At 38.3% G+C, this 20892-nt stretch overlaps 1 protein-coding gene across 2 annotated transcripts in view; it reads right to left on the bottom strand.

Annotated features, from left to right (window-relative positions):
* LOC145984032 (cadherin-like and PC-esterase domain-containing protein 1) overlaps window positions 1-20892 on the bottom strand; it is a 516258-nt gene that overhangs the window by 295284 nt on the left and 200082 nt on the right. For both annotated transcript variants that reach the window (XM_083117366.1, XM_083117365.1), the window contains one exon: window positions 16394-16596. In XM_083117366.1, coding sequence (XP_082973492.1) covers window positions 16394-16573 — 180 coding nt within the window. In that variant the 5' untranslated portion in view covers window positions 16574-16596. The remainder of the gene's footprint in view (window positions 1-16393; window positions 16597-20892) is intronic.

Genomic DNA, 20892 nt, shown 5'->3' with positions numbered 1-20892 from the left:
TGCAGTGTGTGTGTGTGTGTGTGTTGTGTGTAAGTGAGGCGATTGAAATGCCATCCGTCAAGTTCACGTTAGAACAAAGAATTTTTATGTATGACACTTACGTGAAAACAGTCTCGTGTTGAGACGCGTGTAGGCAATTTGCACAGAAATTCTGTGATAAATATCTGCATGCTAGAGATATGTCCATAAAAATATGCGGGAAAATGTCGAAAATGTCGCCGCCCGCCACACTTCTCCCGATTTCTCTTTCTCGGCTTTGCAAGGAAATGGACGCACTGTATATCTGTGAACATACATTATATATATATATATATAGACACACTCACACACACACACACACACATCGGATTCTCTTAAAACATTTGACTTCTTGAATCAATGTAAATTATATCAGGTTCAGATTCTATTTTCACTTGCACATAATGATCTGACGATTATGATATTTACAAAGTTGCAATTAATGCATATTGATTGATTTCCCTTATTTTACTTCGCTTCTTGTGCCACTTTTGGCTAATTTGCGAAGATGGGGATGAGTGATGATATGATGAAATTGATGAATGGACACTCACAAACATCCATGCAGGCCAGGATTCGTAGCGCGATGTGCTAACCACTCCGCCACGAGGGCCAGCTTGATGCATATTGTTTACACTTTAATGACAGGTATAATAGCATGAGAAACCTAATGATCCCCGAATCATAGGCGTAGTTTCTTCCGTCCACTTGGGGGGTGGGGGGGGGCTAAAGGGGGCTAGCATTATTCATGCTTTTATCCATTACGAAAACCATAGTGGCCATTTTCCTTGGGAATAACCCTGACCAGGTGACTTCAAAAGGACACCAAGTATGACATTCAAAGCAGGCTTTATATGATCATTTTGAATATATGCATCCTTTAATTTTATTTCTCAAATTCAATAGTCTAAGTCTGTTCGCTCGACGCCTGACTTTTACTATTAACAAACTCTTTATCAAAAGGAATTATCATCTTGTCACTTGAGACTTAATTTCACATGTGACATGTCTCTGACAATTTCAGAAAAAAGTATGAGTAAAATTTAAAAGTATGATTTTTCAGAAAATTCACCCGTCAGTCGAACTTTCAACTACACACCCTCGCACAATGGAAAATGCAAGTAAGTCCCGCGCATCTGCATACATATTCGTGACGTGGTGCAACGTACACAAATGACTTGCAAAGGAACGATTCCACTAATGAACTCTAATGATCATTTAATAAAGTGATTGCGCGCGATTGAGTCGCTTCTACACGATCGCGACAGACTTACATTCGCACAACATTCAGGTGCACATTATAAATGATCCGTACGGAATGCAGATCCACAAGAACTAATTTTCTTGTTTTTGTTTTGACGCCTCTTCCCCATCAAAAGTGTTATTCTATTCAAGTCTCTACATTGAATTGTTATTGTTATTTTTTAAGTCCTCTTTGTGCACGCATAAGCTAATCGGGACTGGGCCTGCACTTTAAAATGGGATCAAATCACTGTGCAATTTGCCTCCACGGTTTCGAACCAGAGCCACCTTGATTGCAAGATTATGTCTACAATGATGGCTGTTTTTTATGTTAAGAAAAACTCAATTGTAGGAAGTCATTATTTTCTTTGAGATATTGTCAATACATATGGTCCATAAAATACACACGGACTTCAACTTTTAGAGAGAATAAATCGCAACCTAAATCTACCTTCTGAAATTCTAATTTTTTGTTTCTCTAAGTTTCTCTTTCCTTAATTATTTTGTGCATATGCCGCATGCGTTTGGGGGGGGGCTAATGTCAGGCTCTGGGGGGGGAGGCTTAGCTCCCACTAGCCCCTACCTAACTACGCCTATGCCCCGAATACATATATGTTAGAGTTTTACCTTTACCATAGATAAATGGAAGAGAAAACAAAATCAGAACTTTGTTCTATCCCCCAAGAACGAATATCTGAAGGTATTGTGGCCGACTTAAACTCATTAATGTTTTCTTTTCGTGCTATCACATCTGGTAAACATAAAGGAACATCTCTGTTTGTAAAGATCTCGCAAATAGTTCAAAGAGCAGGTGCTCAGGGTGTGTGTATTTTTAATGGTATATAGAAGAGACATGAATCCTAGGTTCACATCTGAAGGACTGAATCAAAAACATTGTTTCGCGTCGGAAGCTTCAAATAAAGACATTTACCCTGTTCATTCGTTCTTTGCGAGAAGTTCACTCAACTTGTCTCCGTAGACAATGGTCATCTAATACTTTTACCTGTCACCCATCCCAGTTTCCATGGAGACGCTAATGCGTTTCTTGCTCGATTTTTCACAGTAGTGGAGTCATTCTGCGCCATGACTATTTGGTGTTTCTCTTCCCATGTAGAAGGAGCAGAATCATCGCATTCTGTTTTTCTTCGGTGCAGAGAATGAACTTCAATTATTCGAAACGTCCTAACGTGAAAAAGAGCCGAGGGACACCCGTCGAAAAGCAGAATGATCACATCGAGAGCTGGAGAACGATGGTAGAAAGAATCACTTGCATAGGATATGAGGAAGCAAAGCAGCCATAAAGTATGGTATAAAAGAGGTACTACAAGGGATTAAGGCGACTTTGTATCGCTGTCATTTTAATTGTTAATTCTAGAAAGTTATAAAAAGTGGCTGCAATTAGGGGGGTGGGCAGTTGCCCCCCACTTTTTGCCACTTTTGTCCCCGCACTATACTAGAACCTTATCTACCAAGGGAAAGTTAAGCTGTTCTTGCCCTCACTCCCCCAGGTTTAGCACCTTGCACCCCCCCACCCCCCATCAGATTTTTAACTCAATCGCCTACACTGATTATAAATATAACAATTTTGTAGCTTTTCAATGTGGTTGACGAAAACTAAACTAAAGCGCATTGATGTAACCGGGTATAAGATTACTCAAGTTACTCAGAAATGTTTGTTCAACCACATACGAATGCAAATATATAATTTTCTCCCCAAATGTACACACACAGCTTGCAACTAGTTTAATAAAAAAGGGTCTGTTAGTAATTATAATCAATGTAAGCTTCAAAAGTTCAAAAATGAAATTCATAATAAATATGACTACACATCAATTAATTTATTTATTTGTTTATTTCACGTCACTTTTGACACTCTTGGCTCATCGCGACGATGATGGTGAATAATGGATGATAAGATTATTTTTCATTTTGATTTTTGTTATTTAGTGTCGCTTTTCTTCTACTTTTGACTAATCGCAACGATGAGGATGAGTAATGATATGATGAAATTGATGAAGGTACACTCACAAAGAATACCCATGCCCAGGCAGGGATTCGAACCCGAGACCCTTCGCGTCGTAGAGCGATGTGCTTACCACTCTTTTTATTATTAACAGGAAAATTCCTAAGCGGCACCTCAACATCACATCAATTTAACTCATTTTTTTACCCTTTCATTTAGATTATCAGGACAAACACATGTCACAAACACAAACATCCATGTCTTACTCGGGATTCGAACCCGGGACCCCTGGCGTCGTAGCACGCTGTGATAACCACTCCGCCACGGAGGTCGGCAGACGGCTGATAAGAGGATGAAAATGATGAAAAGACAATCGCACAAACATACATGGCGAGGACACAAGTCCCACAGAGAATTGTAATGACGGATGGATTATAGTCTCGGTTATATCTGGAGCAAGCGAACGAAAACAAGTATCTGCGCAAGCAGTGACGCAAGACGGCTCCACCAATGAACACTTGAGAGGGAATAGGATTGCGTGAAAGGTGGGAGCGACTGCAGTTACCAGCCTTCGCAGCATCATGTACTGATTCGCTCTGCCCCCTCGATTCCCCCCCCCCTCTTCTCTTCCGCTATGCGCGGCCTTGCTCCAGAGATATCCGGGACAGAGGATAGCCGCCTGAGCCTCGTTGGTCCGCAACAATGCCGTCCAGGGTGCAATACGTGAAATACACTTGAATGCCTTCAGAAATGGACACTCCTCACATCCCTCCCCACATATCAAATTTCTCTCACTCTCCTCTCCCCCTTTCCTGAACAAAGTTCTGGGTGCGCCTTCTCAAAGAGGCTATTTTTGGAATGTGTGGAGCAACTCTATGCAATCTCAGATTTGTACCAAGGTTCTACTGTGTGTTTCCCAAGGGAAGTAAAAAGAAGAGAAAGCAAGGCATTAGTCTTCATTTGCTACATACAAACGACTTCAGATGACGTGACGTCGCAATGAATTATACATTTGGTGGAGACCTCTAGTCTGGAATTAAAAAATATTTTGCAAAAAGAGGGAAAGAGAAAGCCTTGCATTCGAAAATAGAGATATACATCTGAAGTTTGCTGTGAAACTTTGTTGTCGTACTTACGCTTTACGGAAGAAGTAGAAGTACAAATTAAGTAAAAATAAATTTCGGTAAGTATTTCTAGATTCTAAATAAATAAATAAAACTTTGATGAGGTCACATACTGATGTATTTAAGATACAATAGGGGAGAAGTGCCGATTATCACACCCCTTCCTAATTCCGTACCCCGTCGTATCTCGACCGGGAAGTGCTCGACTGAGGTAGGTACTCCAGCAGAGAGAGTTTCGTCGTACTGCAGGTGGAAGAAAAGCACGGGAGGTTTAAATTTCGGTGAAGCCCAAAATATTTTGCAAGGTTGTCGTGAACGGCATATTCTGTAGTCAAAGGTATCATATAGTTATATAATTAGTTCATAAATGGTATGTGTACATTATGTAGTTGTAGTGTAAAGTGTATATTGTGAAGTGGATTCCGTTGTTGTCAGTGGCGTCTCGTGGCCTCAAATTTGGCCGGGGTTTATTTTTTTAAAGAATTTAAAATATAATGACAATTCACATGAATTACAAAAAATAGGTATTTTTTCTTATAGACTACAAAACTGGACTTACTTTTTTGAAAGAATTTAAAATGTAATGACAAATTACATGAATTACAAAAAAACGGGTATTTATCTTCTAAACTACAAAACTGGACTTATTTTTTTAAAGAATTTAAAATATAATGACAATTCACATGATTACAAAAGAAACAGGTATTGTTGTGAAACATACCTTTCTACGAACGTTGACTCCTGTTCTTCTGCTCAGCAAATTTTGTTATTACTTTTTCGTTGAAGCCCTCTATGTTTGAAATTTATTCTATCTCTATTGTAAGCAAGTGCCAAGGCATTTGGTCTGTCTTGTCCCATTGCATTTCTTAAGCAGGTTTTAATACGCTTCTATGTGCTGAAACATCGTTCAGATTCAGCTGTTGCCACTGGAGTTATTAAAACTATGTTTGTCATTTTTACTGTTTTTGAAAAGGTACCCTCTAAATAATTTTAAATAAAAAATGAATGCAATCTACTGATAGAGTTTATGTTTTTCAACTCTTCGCTACAATAAAGAACACGAAGTTACCTCTTCTATCAAGGGATAATAAATCTGGGAAGATGCCTCTGTTTAAAGATTGTTCTCTTCATTATGTCCTCGTAGAGCAAGTTCATGTCGACCACAGAATTTTAAGCAATCGATACTTCTATTTAATATATGCCTATTTTTCCGGACAAATTCATTGTGTCTTGTAATTGACAGCCTATGTCCTTCATCAACTTGTGTTCGAACATCAACCCTGCCAAACTCACTCAAACAGAGAATGAAAGCCACCAAAACACTACAGAACAACACGCGAGATCGAACTCGACGCAACGGAAGTAGCCCCGAATCAGCACTCAAATCCATTGCACTCTCCCCTCCCCTCTCTGCTAGCATGTGACCTTCACTGTAGCGTAGGTGAGTGTAGGCCACGCCTTCCTTTGCGACGAGCCCCGGAAAACGATAATTGACATCAATGTCGCTAGGAGCGCTGTCGTATCCATTGCAACTACAGCGCCTAGAATAACGTAGTGTGGAAAACGGCATGCTTCTGCGCTCTCTGGATGGTTCCACTCGAAAATGATCCGCTAGAGGCGCTGGTGTTGACCCCGGTGCTTGGTGTTCGACTGCTTATAATGGAAGTAAATGGAGTTTTCGCTGCAACATCTGATTCTTTTACATGAAGCATTTCTATGAATGTGATAATTGCTATGATATTTGGTACAGTGGTCGCGAAGATATTAACGAACATTCTATACAGTCGACCACGTCCTGTTATCGTCATACTTTCGTTAATAATACGGGAGAAAAAATATGCGTGGAATGCTCTTGGCAACTAAATTTTTGTGTATGAATTAGGTTCGTTATTATTATTATTATCATCATTCAAAATAATAAATAAATTTCAAAATAAAGATATACACACTGAAGCATTTGTTTTTTTGATATTTACTGTCTCTTTTCTTCCGCTTTAAACTAATCGCGGCGATAATGATAATAATGATTGCATAAAACGACAAGGGGATCCCCACAAAACTTTCTTAGTGCCATCGACATGATTGTAAGGCAACTTTCAAACCAATGGGACAAGCGACACGGGATTTTCACACTGTCACACTAGTGACACACACTTCCAGACTGTAAAATAGCATTCATTGCACATGAGGGTCCAAACAGCAAACGACACGTTCATATGGCGTATTCGCGTGCTACTTGTTACTTCGGTCGGAAAGCTCCTTAAAGGAAGGGTGCTGAGACCGAAGCGACGCGCTACAGGGGGAGTTCCCAACTAAGTGACAAGCGACATGGTGCCTTCAGTCTATTAGCAGCGTTGCTTGCGAACAACAGATAGGCGACACGATAAACCGCACATTACAACAACAGATCTAGCCGACACGATAAGTCACACGTGTCGCTTTGTCGCTTGTGCGTCGCTCAAACTGGGCCATTTCCTCAATAGCTTGCAACATGTTGCCGTGGTTTGTTGTACGCGCATACGCGATGCAATGAGTGTCTTGCTTTAGTGAGATTGCGCACCAAAGCAACAAGCGGCACGCGACACTTATCGCTTGAGGATTTCACCAACCGAACGCTGGCCTATGCTTCCCGTCATGCCGCTACGATGTGAAATGTTGCTCCTGATTGGCTCCTTTCCAAGCAACATGTGTCGCTTCGGTGTGAAAGTTGCCTTGGACCGAAGGACCCGTGTCGCTTTGGTGTGAAATCCTCGTATCGTTTGTCGCGTGTCGCTTTGGTGTAAAATCTCCTTGAGGAAACGGTGCAGTCAGAGCTTGTGTCCCTACGGTTCGAAAGGCTGCATTGATTTCCGAATGCTGGCTTTCAAGCGACATTTGTGGTTTGTCGCCTCGGTATGAAATATCTCTCAGGATACTATTTATATTCTAATAACAAAGAAAAATAAACTCTAATACTCTAATACACAGTCCAAGACCTGACGTCCGGAATCACATTGCGATGTTTCTTCTTGTGTTACGCATGCTATTTATTTATTAATTTTATTTTACTTTTCTTTCCAAATTAATGCCATTTCGTGACTGCAAATCACTCCACAAATATAACTGTTTCCATCAATTCACTTACCGCCTTTCTAGAGAAACAAATCTACACAATATATTCCAAAAACTAACTAAGCCGCATTACTTTCATAACAAAATTAGCACCTGGGTCGATCGCACTGCCATCTACTTGTCATCGTCTCGGGGAACCAGTTTCTTGGGTCGTTTTCCACACTACGTAATTCAAGGCGCTGTAATTGCAACAGACGATGAATTTACGTGGGTAAAAATCGCCTTTTAAAAGGCTGTGTGATAGTTATGCGTTATGGTGATTAATAATTACGTGAATACGTCCGTTTTTCTTTAGGGGCTAAGCCCCGGAAGCCCCAAGGGACGAGACGCCACTGGTTGTTGTGATAGAAGTAGGCGCCATATTGGCTTTCCCAGTTGTGCTGAATATCTCACCCTGCATGTGTTCCAAATACCGCACGGGTGCGATATTACGAATAGCATAGGTCCCATTGGAGTGATTGCTAAGGACAACGTAAACAAGTTGGTTGCAGGGTTATACCTCATTGTCTGATTGATTGATTGATTTAGTGTTTTAAGTCCACTTTATGCACAGTAAGGCTAATCAGGACAGTTTTAAAGGGGATCCGAACCACTAAGTGTCTCCACCGGGCATCGAACCCGGGACCCCTTGATTACAAGGCAACGACGCTACCACTTCGCCATCGGGGAGGCCCCCCGTTGTCTAAGTTTTATACATTTCTACACTAGTATTATCTCGACTTTTCTGTTCGAAATTAGTAAGTGCCAAATTAGTGTAATGATTTGATCTAAGGAAATTACATAATTTACATAACCTCACGAACTTCTCCATTTTTCTTTCAGATGGATAGAAAGAAAAGGAAACAGTGGTCCGAGGAGAACATGAGGAACGCAATCATCGCTGTGAGATCTAAAGAGATGGACCTAAAGCATGCTTCCAAGTTGTATTCTGTTCCCAAATCCACTTTAAAAGACAAAGTGAACAGTGCAAACAGGGCAAAAACCAACTCTTGGATACAATGTAGAAAGTTAATTAGTGAAGTATGACACACTTGTATTCTGCAATTTCCATGTTTCATTTGTAATTTGTAACACACTTGTATTGTCATGTGAAGGACCTTAACAGTTACTATTACGTTTGTTTAATGAAATACTTCATTACTACTTCTTGTCCTTACTTTCGGCAATAAAGTCTTGGAAAATTGTGCTGTTACAGAATGTGTTCTTAATATCGCACCGGAGTCCGATATTACGCACACTTTTTTTCCACTCGCAAAATCGTCGAGTTTTGCTTACAACATTATGTACAGTCATGGACACTGCCGGCTTGTAATGAATACATTGACTTCAATGCAATCGTTACAAGCCGGCAGTGTCCGTGACTGTACATGTGTATAATGTATTGAAAAACATTCGAACCATCAGACGTCTTGGTAAACATTCCATAGTTTGTTTTGCCCTCGTTACTTTTTCATTTTGGCCTATTTTCGTTCTGCCACGTACGAAAAACAAAATGGGTACGATATTCGGCACTTCTCCCCTACTTATGTATTAGTCCCGGGTTCGATACCCGGTGGAGGCACATAGTGGGTCGTATTCCACTTTAAACTGTAGGTCCAGTCCCGATTAGCCTTACTGTGCATAAAGTAAAACACAAATCAATCGATCATTATGTATTGTTTTTTTTTTAATTTTAAAACATCAGATATGCAAAACATAGACTTTTGTAATATCCTGGGTATCACAGGCGTACACACGTTGTAGAGATTTGGGTGTCCCTCAGAAAGAGTCACCCCTTACACCCCACTGCACGATGTTAAAGGGAGATAACTTCAGTTGTAACTATTCTGAAACACTGGTTTTAGTACATAGTATTTTAGATTTTTGCAATAATAATTTTTCCTCAGCAAAATTATTCTCATTATTTCAAATTCTGTTAATTGAACACTACTCTCCCTTTTGTATTGTAAATGTGCAGAAAGCAGCGGCGGTGCCAGGATTAACCATGTAGGGGCGCTGAGGGGGTGAATTTTAGGAGGTACGATGTTGAAAATAAAGAAGTGAGTGAGTTGGTGTTTTAAGTCCACTTTTTTGCACAGTTAAGGCTAATCGGGACTGAATCTACAGTTTAAAGTGGGATCCGAACCACTATGTGCCTCCACCGGAAAATAATGGAAAAATTAAACATGCATGTATGTTTTAGCCACTACATCATATACCAATCATCCTTCAGTGGGCCTCTATGAAAATATGCCAATGACTTGATTATTTTTTGCTTGCTTGCTTTGACCACATGTACAAAAGGAGTAAGTATGGATTCCCTTCCAGATTAGCATCAATGGCTTGCATCTGTTGCATAAAATAATAGTGGTATCTCTTCAATACTTAATATTGTACGATATGTGACGATATAGTTTTCGCAAGTCATAACTTAAATTACACTACAAAAAAAGATTTGGTTGAATTAACAAAACACGTTTGGTTAATCTAGTTGGTAATTGTAAACAAACAAAAAAAAATAGCTTTTACTACAGTTAGCAATTTTGAACAAATTCTTTGGCAACTAAAAGCACATGTGCACAATTACTAAAGAGCCTTTAGTCCTGGTGAATAATCATGTGTTTGTCGCCTATTTAAACAGATGTTTGGTTGCCAGAAACTTTCTTTGGTTATTCCAAACCTTTTTCCTCTGAAGATTTATCAGTATTATCGGCTGAAAAAGGTTTTGAAAAGGTCCAACGGGGGTGCGCAAGCACCCCTTCGCACTCCCCTGGTGCCGCCCTTGGCAGAAAGTTAGTAGTTTCATAACTCGAAGACAATTTGAAGTACAGTAATGAAATTCTTCACATTTAGTTATAATCTACTTGTGTCCATACCTTATTTTTTCACCACTGCGTATAATTTCCTTGTACTTGTTGCATCTTATTTTGTGCTTCAAATACAGGTACGTAAAAAGTTAAGAAAAACTAACCAAGTCTTATCTCTTATCTTACTTTTATTATTTCTACTAAACTTTAGTTCGTTTCCTTACACTTGCTCGTAGTTTAGTCATACCCGATAAGTCCTCGGAAATGAATGAATTGTTTAATGGCATTCTTAATTGGTACGTGAATAAATTATTTTTCCGAGGCAAAGACATGCATCTTACCGCAAATTTCAATGCTGGGTGCAAATTAAGGGGAAGAGATGCCAATTATCCATGGCAATATATATTAATTTTAATCTCTGCTAGTGATGAATCTATCCCCTCATAAATAATAGTTAACAATTTCAATTAAATTTTAGAACTAGTTACATCACAATTGACTATCAAACAAATGATAACATGTACGTACATAACATATGAATAAGAAACTCGATACTATTTTAAGCATTTGTCCAGAAAAGAGTAACCTATTAATAATTAAATGCAATAAGTATATAAATTTACAGCATTGCAAAGCTTTTCATTTCGTTGTCACATGAAATTCATTCAAAAGAACCGGAGTTGGTGAATTGTTCTTGGTAATTCATACATGATAATACAACAACTATTATTTTAATTTAAATATTGTTTCTTAAAAATAATGGCTAGTACAGTAACAATTAGTGAAAAATTAAATAACGCAGAATATACAGTAAAGGTTATTGAAAGTTATTTGTGTGCGGATATAAATTAACCCAGTACCATATAGCAACGGAAAGATGCCAATTTGTTCGAAAATATTAGATTTGCTGTTTTACTCGTAACACCAATTCCACAACTTCCAAACATTAACTTTCGTCCTCTGTGGTGAGGCGGTAAATATTATGAGTTTCATTTATTTTATATATTTATTTTAAGATAATTATTTTTTAATGTTTCAATGTGATTAATTACATAATATTTATAATTATATAATAATATTATTTATTGCTCATTTATCTATTCCTAAGAAGAGAATTGATAAATACACATTAATTTCTTTGAAAATATATTAATTTCCTGTTTATGCCTGAATACAGCAATGTACACTTTAAGAATCCATACAGAGAAGAATTACTCATCATTGTGCATGCCTTGAATTGTCCTCGTCGGATTGCATGTTGACACACAAATATATAACAAAATGAAAATCAAAACAGCAAAAACTAGAGTAAACTATACTTCTGAAATAACGGCATTTCTGTTCGTATAACTGAGAGTGATACAATTATAATATGAAACTCTTTATGTTACAAACGATTGAACACTTGTGTATAACGGTGAACTCGAACTTGGTGAGTTATTCCCTTGAAGTTGCGGAATTTCTGGACTGAATCTTACAATTTTGTGGGTATGTCCAGGAACATATCTAAATTAATCCATGGATTTTTGAACAAAGCAGACAATAACAAAAATGTTGTAAAGCTTACATAGCTTCTTTAAGAATATATTGATTGAATACTCAAATGCGGTGCCCAGTGAAAGCGGAAAGATGACACCAAAAAGAAAGATTTGCAGGAATGATGCAGTTTGTGGTTTCTTTTTACATTATCTGACATATGTTCCGAGGACACCGATGAGATCAGCATATCTAAGGGTCTGGACTTGTCAAGAAGAGAAGCGTCAGAATCGATTGCTTTCCAAAGCGCTGAAGTGAGCAATATTCTGGTCTCCAAGTTAACGTCTTACATCAAGATCATCTATAAAAAAATGACATTTCCGAAATGTTTCTTTTGGAAAGACAAGAATCGTGGGAAAATGTTAATTCAATCCACACACTTATGTTATCCATGTAGAAATGAAAAGTGAGAGTGTATATCTGGAAGAAAGCCCTGATTTCATGTTTAGTTTTGTCTTCTGCATAGAACTCTTTTTAAGCTTAAACATTATATTGCATTATAACTTATACAAAGAAACTTCATCCCTACAACATTACTATATACTCAGCAAAATTTTGAGTACATTCATCATCATCAACGGCCGTAACACAGTTTTAAAGAGGAACTGATAGAATTATTGTAGAGTATTTTAATAGCAAGAAAACTAAAAAAAAATATGGTAACATTCTTGATATATAAACTAATCAAGAACAACTTTTTCATGGTGTTAAACAAATATAATACAGAAATATAAAATGATGCTTAACATTTTGTTTTATCAAATATTTGGATACGTAATCTTGTCTCTATATTTTTTTTTTTTTAGATAATGATCCGATTATGTACGGTTATGCTTCTCTACACGTTGAATGAACTTTCATCATAATTGCTTGCACTATCCGTCCTAAACGTTAATTTACACTCTTGTACTGTACTTATATTTATCTTTTTATGGATGTATATCGAAAGGTCTCACAAATTGATTGTGGAAATATGTGTACATGTACTGGACGGACTAATGCTAATCATATATATCTAAATGCATACGTAACATGAAATATAGGTCACATAACTCTACCACTGATTGTCAAATCAGTAATTCAAATTCAAAATCAAAGTGTTTGTTGAACTAATGTGCTATTTTATCATGTATATTCATTGTTTCTATTGACCTAGAGACCAACAACAACATTGTAAAGTAACTAAAATACAGAAAATACAACGGGAGAGTTACAAAATAGTATCAGTATTCAAATTACTTGTCCCACGTCGTCGTCTCAATTTAGAACATTTGCAGTTTGTCACGATCCACATCCCCAGACACTATGATTTTGTTGTCGATTCTCAAAAACGTGATTGCGTAATGAAACACACTATTTTCTCAGTGTGTACAAACACAATTTTGGAGGAATATAATTTTTCGTCTGCAATAACTAGTTTTGCTACATAGAAGAAGATGCTCCTTTCCTATTCACTTTGGTTCGGTCTAAACAAGAATGTTTCTGGTTAAGTTGGGAACTCGCGTCTACGCGAACGTAATCCTCGAAAATCCAAGGACTTAATTCCTCTAATTAACTGTCTTCTTTGCTTCATTGTCATGCTATGTGCGTCGCCTCTCATCTACAAGCAACAGCAGGGTGGAGATAAAGTAGGTGTTCTTAAATCCATGTGCAGATGTACTGGTCATGCTGACGAGCAAATTAGGCGCCAGCTTTAAACTACTGTTGCAAACCTTCCTTACTCTTTTATACATTAGGGTGGCCTTTGCACGTGAAGGAAACAGAGTGCCATTGTATTTGGAGATTTAAATATAATAGAGAGTAAGTTATAAGGGGATCTCCCCTCCCTCGGCACCTACATGCTTATACATTTTCTCAGAAATTCAAGATTATTGTCCTAAATAAAAGTTTGAAACTAGATAGACGGGTACAATTCTGATGTATATACAACGTTATTGCAGACACTAAATTGAATGGTAGTACAACTTATTTTTCTAACCGTGAACTTTCGTGTTATAGAAATAATTAAACAATTATAAGTAGGAAGAAAAAAAATAATAACACAAACTGAAGAAAAAACAGGCAAGAAATTCGAGTATTAACAAAAAAAGCTTGTCAAATAGAGCAGAAATTTGCCAAATGAAAAAAAAACCGCTTATTTTCCTGCTCGAGTTATTTGAAGTCCATTTAAAGTCTAATTTATTCATAGAGGTTGCACCATACTAAACCCATACCGAACTACCTAGAATAAGTAACGTCTATCGAAATTATTAATCTAGCGCCTCACTGTTTGGCAGTACAGACTGCTAATGTTTCTACGTAGCAGTTTGTAGTTTGTGCGTTAAATAAGACCTCTGACTTAATATATAACTTAGATTTTGTGCTCATCAGTTTCTCCTAGTTTGATCTTTTGTATTTGTTCTTGCTTATTTCCTTTAATTCTGCGTCTTTTTTTGCTTGTGAAGGTTAATTGTGACAATGAGAATGGTCGAAGTAACGAAATATAGTAGATACGAGAGAAAGAAACTGAAGCATTCATACATTTTCCGGGATTGGAAACCGGAACACGTTTTAGTGTTTAGGATTTCACTTTAGACTGTGGCCCAATTACCTTACTTGGGCATAAAGTGAATTTAAACCAATTTTTTACCAAGATCGTAATTTCTCTCTCTCTCGCTCCAAACTTTAAGGTCATACAAACCAGTGGTGTGGGGCGAACATGGGGTTAGTGAACATATATGTGATATATGCATAAAGGTTTCTATTATCCTTGAGGTGTCAATACCCGCACGAAAGGGCGGGCGGGTTGTGTTTGCTAACCCCACTTATTAATACCAAAAGATTGATAATTCTGTTTCTCATTACAAGTGTATTTGTTCGTATCCTCGGTCTTCAAAAAGTAATATGATATTCCAACTAATATAGGTCTTTTCCACTCTGGCAAGGGACAATGGCGCCGAGAGACAGGACGCGGCGGGAAGAAGTACTACGTGGACCTCGTTCTACTGGCTGCTGCATTTCTTATCGTGCTGGATTGGTCGCTTCCCCCCCCACTTCCCTTGCCAGCATTAGGATCGGCCGCTGTAACAGTAGAAAAAGACCTTTGGAAAGAAAAAACTCGACATCAATACGATTTTTTAAACAACAAAAATGCACTATCTGCTACAACTCAGTGTACCTTGCATTAGCCGCCTCGCGGCTGAAAAATAAAACACTTCTATCCGAATTCTAAAGTTTTAACAATTCTCTCGATCAAGAAAAGTTTAGATTCCTATCAATCACTTTGACTTACTTTCTACCACACGCAGTCTTTGAATTTTCTTTATGATCCTGCAGAAAGCTTTGAACGTCCCTTTTCGTATGGATGTATTATTTTTTCTCTCAAATTCTATAGTGTAGTGAAATCTGAAGTATGAAATAAAGCGACATTTTTGTTATACTGGCATACAGAGTCGGACAGAGGTGGATGTGGGACCTGAAAGTATAACAGGGGGAGGGGAGATGGTCTGTAACCAAGCCTTTTTATTAAATTTAAGAGATTTAAAAACATGAAGACCTGGCTTCTCAGCGTTAAATACACGACCACAGTATGATGATTTATAATTTACTTATTACGTATTAGTGTGTACAGAAAGTACTGAAGTTACCAGGAATATATTTATGACTAAAAAGAGAATCAGAGAAGAAAGCTTTGGAAATATATAGTTAGTTTTTCTCATATGTCGTGTATTACCATTAGTAACAAAATCTATTTTAATATTAAGCCTTATTATTTTCCCAACAATGCGGCAATTTTTAATAACATTCCATTACTATTTCCATAATTCTGACACCCTGGAGCAGCACTTGAAGTGTCTGTAGTTAGGTGGGGGTGTTTGCTTGGACCTTGGAGCTAGTTGAGGATTGATTGATTTAGTTTGTGTTTTAAGACCCCGTTATGCACAGTATGGCTAATCGGGACTGGACCTACAGTTCAAAGTGGGATCCGAACCACTATGTGCCTCCACCGGGTATCGAACCCGGGACCCCTTGATTACAAGGCGACGACGCTACCACTGCGCCAACGGGGAGGCCCGCACAGTGATTCGGATCCCACTTTAAACTGTAGGTCCAGTCCCGGTTAGCCTATCTGTGCATAAAGTGGACTTATAACAACAATTCAAACAAGCAATTCAAACCTATTAGTTAGACACAACTTCCAGAAATGGCAATAGCTATGTAATGAATGTCGAAGAACTTATAGTAGGAATGACATGTTCAGTTAACACAGTTTGATCATAAATTTTTCATATTTGAATTTCTGCTCTCAACACCAACATCAACCGAGCATTTCGTTTCTGGACAAATAGTACGAATATGGAACAGAGTGTCGGGGACTGTGTATAACGCATTCACGAAAAGTCAGTGTATACCAGGGCACCCGAATGAGCTGCAAAATTTTAACATGAAGGTAAACTTCTAAATTCTACTTCCTCGAAATAGGTGTTCTGGGTAATATCAGCAGCAGATAGAACAACTAGACCTACATATCTAGAAATTTTGGCTATTATTAAGATTGCGAATAAATGAATAAAAATAAGACTATCATATATTTTTTTAAACAAAAACAAAGCATTACGTATTAGGTTCCTTACCCTTCTGAGGAGATGATAAAATTGAGGAGTTCTGAAGGAGCTGATGTGGCCTTGTCTTGTAGGATCTGTGGCAGCTCGAAATCTTGGAGAAGGAAATCCCAGTTGGTAGGTGAGATAAAGTGACAGTAATGAAAAGGAAGTTACCAGTAGCAATAGATCTCTGATTGACATCACATTCATGGAGCGTAATAGGTTCTGACCACCTGTAAAATTAAAAAAATAATAATATTATTTACATACAAAATTATATATTAACTCTTCTTCTACAACTTCAGCTAAATATCTGAATTACTTGAACTTGAATATATTTAAATTACACAATACATTTACAACAAATATAGATTTCAACTCTTCGTGCCTGCTGTACGGAAGTTTGTGAAGGAAGTTCGTGAGAGTGGCATGCTAAGTGATAACACAAGTTATCCTCGTGTTCGTCCAGTGCGCCAGTCCAGAATATTGCTGCTGGTGCCGAAAGTGTGTGCCGAAACCCGAGAACCTCAACTCGCCACAGATCTCAGCAACTGAACATTAGCCGCACCAGCCTCAGGAGAACTCTGGATAAAGATCTTGGATTATTCGCTTACAAGGTGCAACTTACTCAGGAATTGAAACAAAATGACCACCGCTGCGTTATCACTTCTCTGTGCGGGCTTTAGAGCAGCCCGAACGTGACGTCGATTTTGCTCAAAAAATCATCTTTTCCATCTGGGCGGCTATGTCAACAAGCAAAACTGCCGTATTTGGGGCTCGGAAAACCCACACGTCGTCATAGGAAGGCCACTGCATCCTCCGCGTGATGACTGTTTGGTGTGGTTTTGTGGAGTGGCGCCATTATTGGCCCATTTTTCTTCGACGATGACGATGGCAACAACGTTACGGTCAACGGGGAGCGCTACAGAGGCATGATAACCGATTTCTTTTTTCCAGCAATTGCCGACTTAGACGTGGGCGAGCATTGGTTCCAGCAGGATGGTGCTACGTGCCACACAAGCCGTCCAACAATTGCTCTTTTGCGCACTCAGTTCAATGAGCGCGTAATCAGCCATTTTGGTGATGTCTAGCCTCCAGGAAGTTGCGATTTGATGCCGTTGGACTTATTTTTGTGAGGTGCCGTTAAAGATCGATGTTATGCTGACAATCCAGAAACGATTTAGGCACTTAAGCACAATATTGATCATGCTATTTGTACAATAGAGCCACAAACCATCGATAATGTCCTGCAAAATTGGGTTGCCAGGATGGGCTACTGCCAAGCAAGCCGCGGCAGCCATTTGAATTATATTATATTCCATAACTAATCGGAAGGTGTACTCTTGCACGGTGTTTATTTTATCGCACTTTTAAAAAGAAACCAGCCGATGGCCCACCCTACATAGTCGTGCTTGCAAACATGGTACCGGTGTAGATGTTTGTGGTCCTGCATCATAGACAGTCGTAATTAGCTTTCCCACTACATAATTGTGCATATGTATCGTATGTATTAATATTTCAATATAATTATTTTTTTAATGATGTATTATAGTGATGCAAATTGAGCGTCTTTTTTCTCTTCATGAACTGTAGGAATATCTTACTCCGACTGTTCGTTTTACGAAAATTAGGTACGAGATCAACGAAATGGAATGCAGTACTATGTCACATAGTATATGCAGCGCAATATTCACACACTCATTTCTACACATGGTAAAAAAAAAGTTTTGAAAAATTTTCACATTCACTAAGAACGCAATTCCGATTGCAGGAAAAGAATGGACAAACTTGATCGAACAGTACAATAGGAATTGCACTTTTCCCCCTAATATCAGACGGATAGAAAAGAATTGTATATTACTGAGTGCAGCAATTGTATGCAAAGAAACGAAATACTCAAGCAGGAAAATTGACACTTGAAGTGTTGACACCGGATGCAACGAAAATATTTTATATGAATGTTTTCGCTCAAAGAGAACTTGTCAGACGTTACCTCTGGCTTGCTCACTCAAGTAAGGTATGTTAGACATGTTGCGTCCGCTGCACACTGACGATGTCACCAGTTGCTTTAGTAGGACTTTGTAGTGTATTGTCACATCAATCGTAGCAATTGTCTGGTACTGTATTTTGTTTCTTATATTGTATTTTGTTTATTTAATGTCGCTCTTTCCCCGCTTTTAGTTAATCGTGATGGAGAGCAAATAATGACTAAATTAATTACATGAAAAAAGAAATACAATGGAATTACAATGCCCTGGATAGGATTTGAATCCAGAAGCTCAGAAGTCGAGGACATCAGCCTATGATTACACTCTCTTAGACACCGAGTTCACAATTGAATAGTACTTGTAACTACGTGGACTGTTAACTTATATCAGTAGTGCCAATTTAAAATAGGAGAAGAATGGAGGACAAACTTGATCGAACAGTAGCTATAACCGGAATTGCATTTTTTCCAAATATGCGAAAGATAGGAACGAATTGTATATTACTGAGTGCAGCGAGTGTGTGCAAAGAAACGAAATACTCAAGCAGGAAAATTGACACTTTGAAGTGTTGACACAGGATACAACTGCAAGACTGACAGATACAAGAGTTGGAGGAGGGGTGTAGAAAGTGCCTTGAACCTCTCTCATTAAATCTTGCACTTCACTTACATGGAATTTACATAACGTATAGCAAATTTCTGATTTGTAGCTTCAAACATCTTGTTTTATACTGACACAATGACGCACAGTTCCATTCAAGAAAATGTCGCATGAAATATGGCGTCTCCTGAAATTAAGCTAGAAAAACAGCGGCGCAATAAAAGCGACGACATAAACTTTTATCCACGCTTTCTGATGACCGACCCACACTACATCAAACATTCCATCTCGAACCTCTGATTCCACAACATAACGATAACAATAAATACAAGGAATCCTAATTACTCGTCTTATCACGAAATTTGTAGACAAATAGTCGCATCATAATCAAATCTAATTAAACAGATTCAGCTTTAAATCTATAAACTCAAAATTCAAATTCATTACATCGTAATTAATACTTCCTCACCAACCTATTTATCTTTTCTTTTCCATATTACTCTTGCACCACCCAACTAATAATAATAAAATTATAAACCGAAGCTGTCCTGGAAACCAGAACAAGCTTGGTAAAAAATCATGTTCTACTATTATTGTATTACTATTGTAATTAAATTAGTTTGAAGCAAAGTTTACACAAGCAAAATAAACGAGGGAACGCCATTCAATGAAACTGACGTCCTAGTTTATTTTTAAAGGCACCAGGACATAAGCGCCTACCCCTGAAAGTAGAATAGAATAGAATATAGGTTTATTTCAGCCTTTGTGGCTATACACACATTTCCATACATCGAATAAGTTGTCTTTTTCCTCCTCCTTTTTTTTCCACCCATAACCCCTCCTTATGCCCTCACATGTTCAACTTTACCTTTCCTACTAATTGTGGGTTCTTCTCTCACTACAATCTATAAATCTGTTTCATTTTTCTCATAATTTTACACTTATAGCACTAGTTATTATATTGTCAAAAGAAGCTTTCTGCACACCGTTCTCAGGCACATTCACTCCCGTCCCTCAACTTATTCGCTCTTTTTGTCCAGACGTAATGTTTGTCCAGGTCTTTTATTTCAGTTTCGTCCCTTCCAGCCATTTCCGTCCTGGTAATGGCCTTCATTAGCCCCTCCATGTTTGATTCGTTCATATCCCTTATGTATTTCCGTCTAGCCTCTGCTGTTTCTTTGCACTGGAGGAGAATGTGGAATTTCGTCCCGTCTTCCCCACACATTGGACATTCTGCACTCCCGTCCTCTCTCACGCGCTTGAATTGTGCCCACCCCCCTAGCCTGAACCATGCCAAACTCGTCCTGTCACTCGCTCCGCACAGGTCCTCGTATTTTCGCCTTCCCCATTGCCTATCCCCATCCACGATTTGTGCCGTAATTAAAGGTACTTTCCCCGCACATTCTGCCAAAATGTTTTGTTTGTTGATGTCCTCCAATCTGTCCCGTGATTCCCATTTCCTGCATGCTCGCCCTCCCCTCAACTCCTTCTTCCCAAATCCACCCCAGCCCTATGGAAGTAGGTAGGAGGAGGCGGGCTTTCTTCGGGGGTTCCCCCTTCATTAAATATTAGTATTGTACTGAAACAATCTTTAAACAATAGCGGCGTTATCAACTGTGAAGAAGATTGTTATTCTCAAACGCCACTCTGATTGGCTGATCCAGTTTTTTGCAGCTATTTCTTGTTGCAGAACTAGAACTTACTTAATTTTGGGAGACGCTGGTCTTTGCTAAATTTCATGCGATTTTATTTTTGAACGTGACTGTACCACCGTAACTGAGATGTAAATAAACTGCTACTATTCCTTACAATCTAGAGCAGTCTAGAAAACACTTGGTAAAAAAATTAGAAATAAACATCAACTTCCAAGAACCCATAATACAAATAAAATTAACCTCCGTATTTTGTCATATTTCATATATTCTCTTTTCTTCTGAAAAT

The sequence above is a fragment of the Lepisma saccharinum genome, chromosome 2, assembly GCF_977018435.1.
Source record: "Lepisma saccharinum chromosome 2, izLepSacc3.1, whole genome shotgun sequence".
Classification (NCBI taxonomy): domain Eukaryota; kingdom Metazoa; phylum Arthropoda; class Insecta; order Zygentoma; family Lepismatidae; genus Lepisma; species Lepisma saccharinum.
The sequence above is the reverse complement of the archived record's forward strand: the minus strand, read 5'-3'. Positions and strand labels throughout refer to the sequence as shown.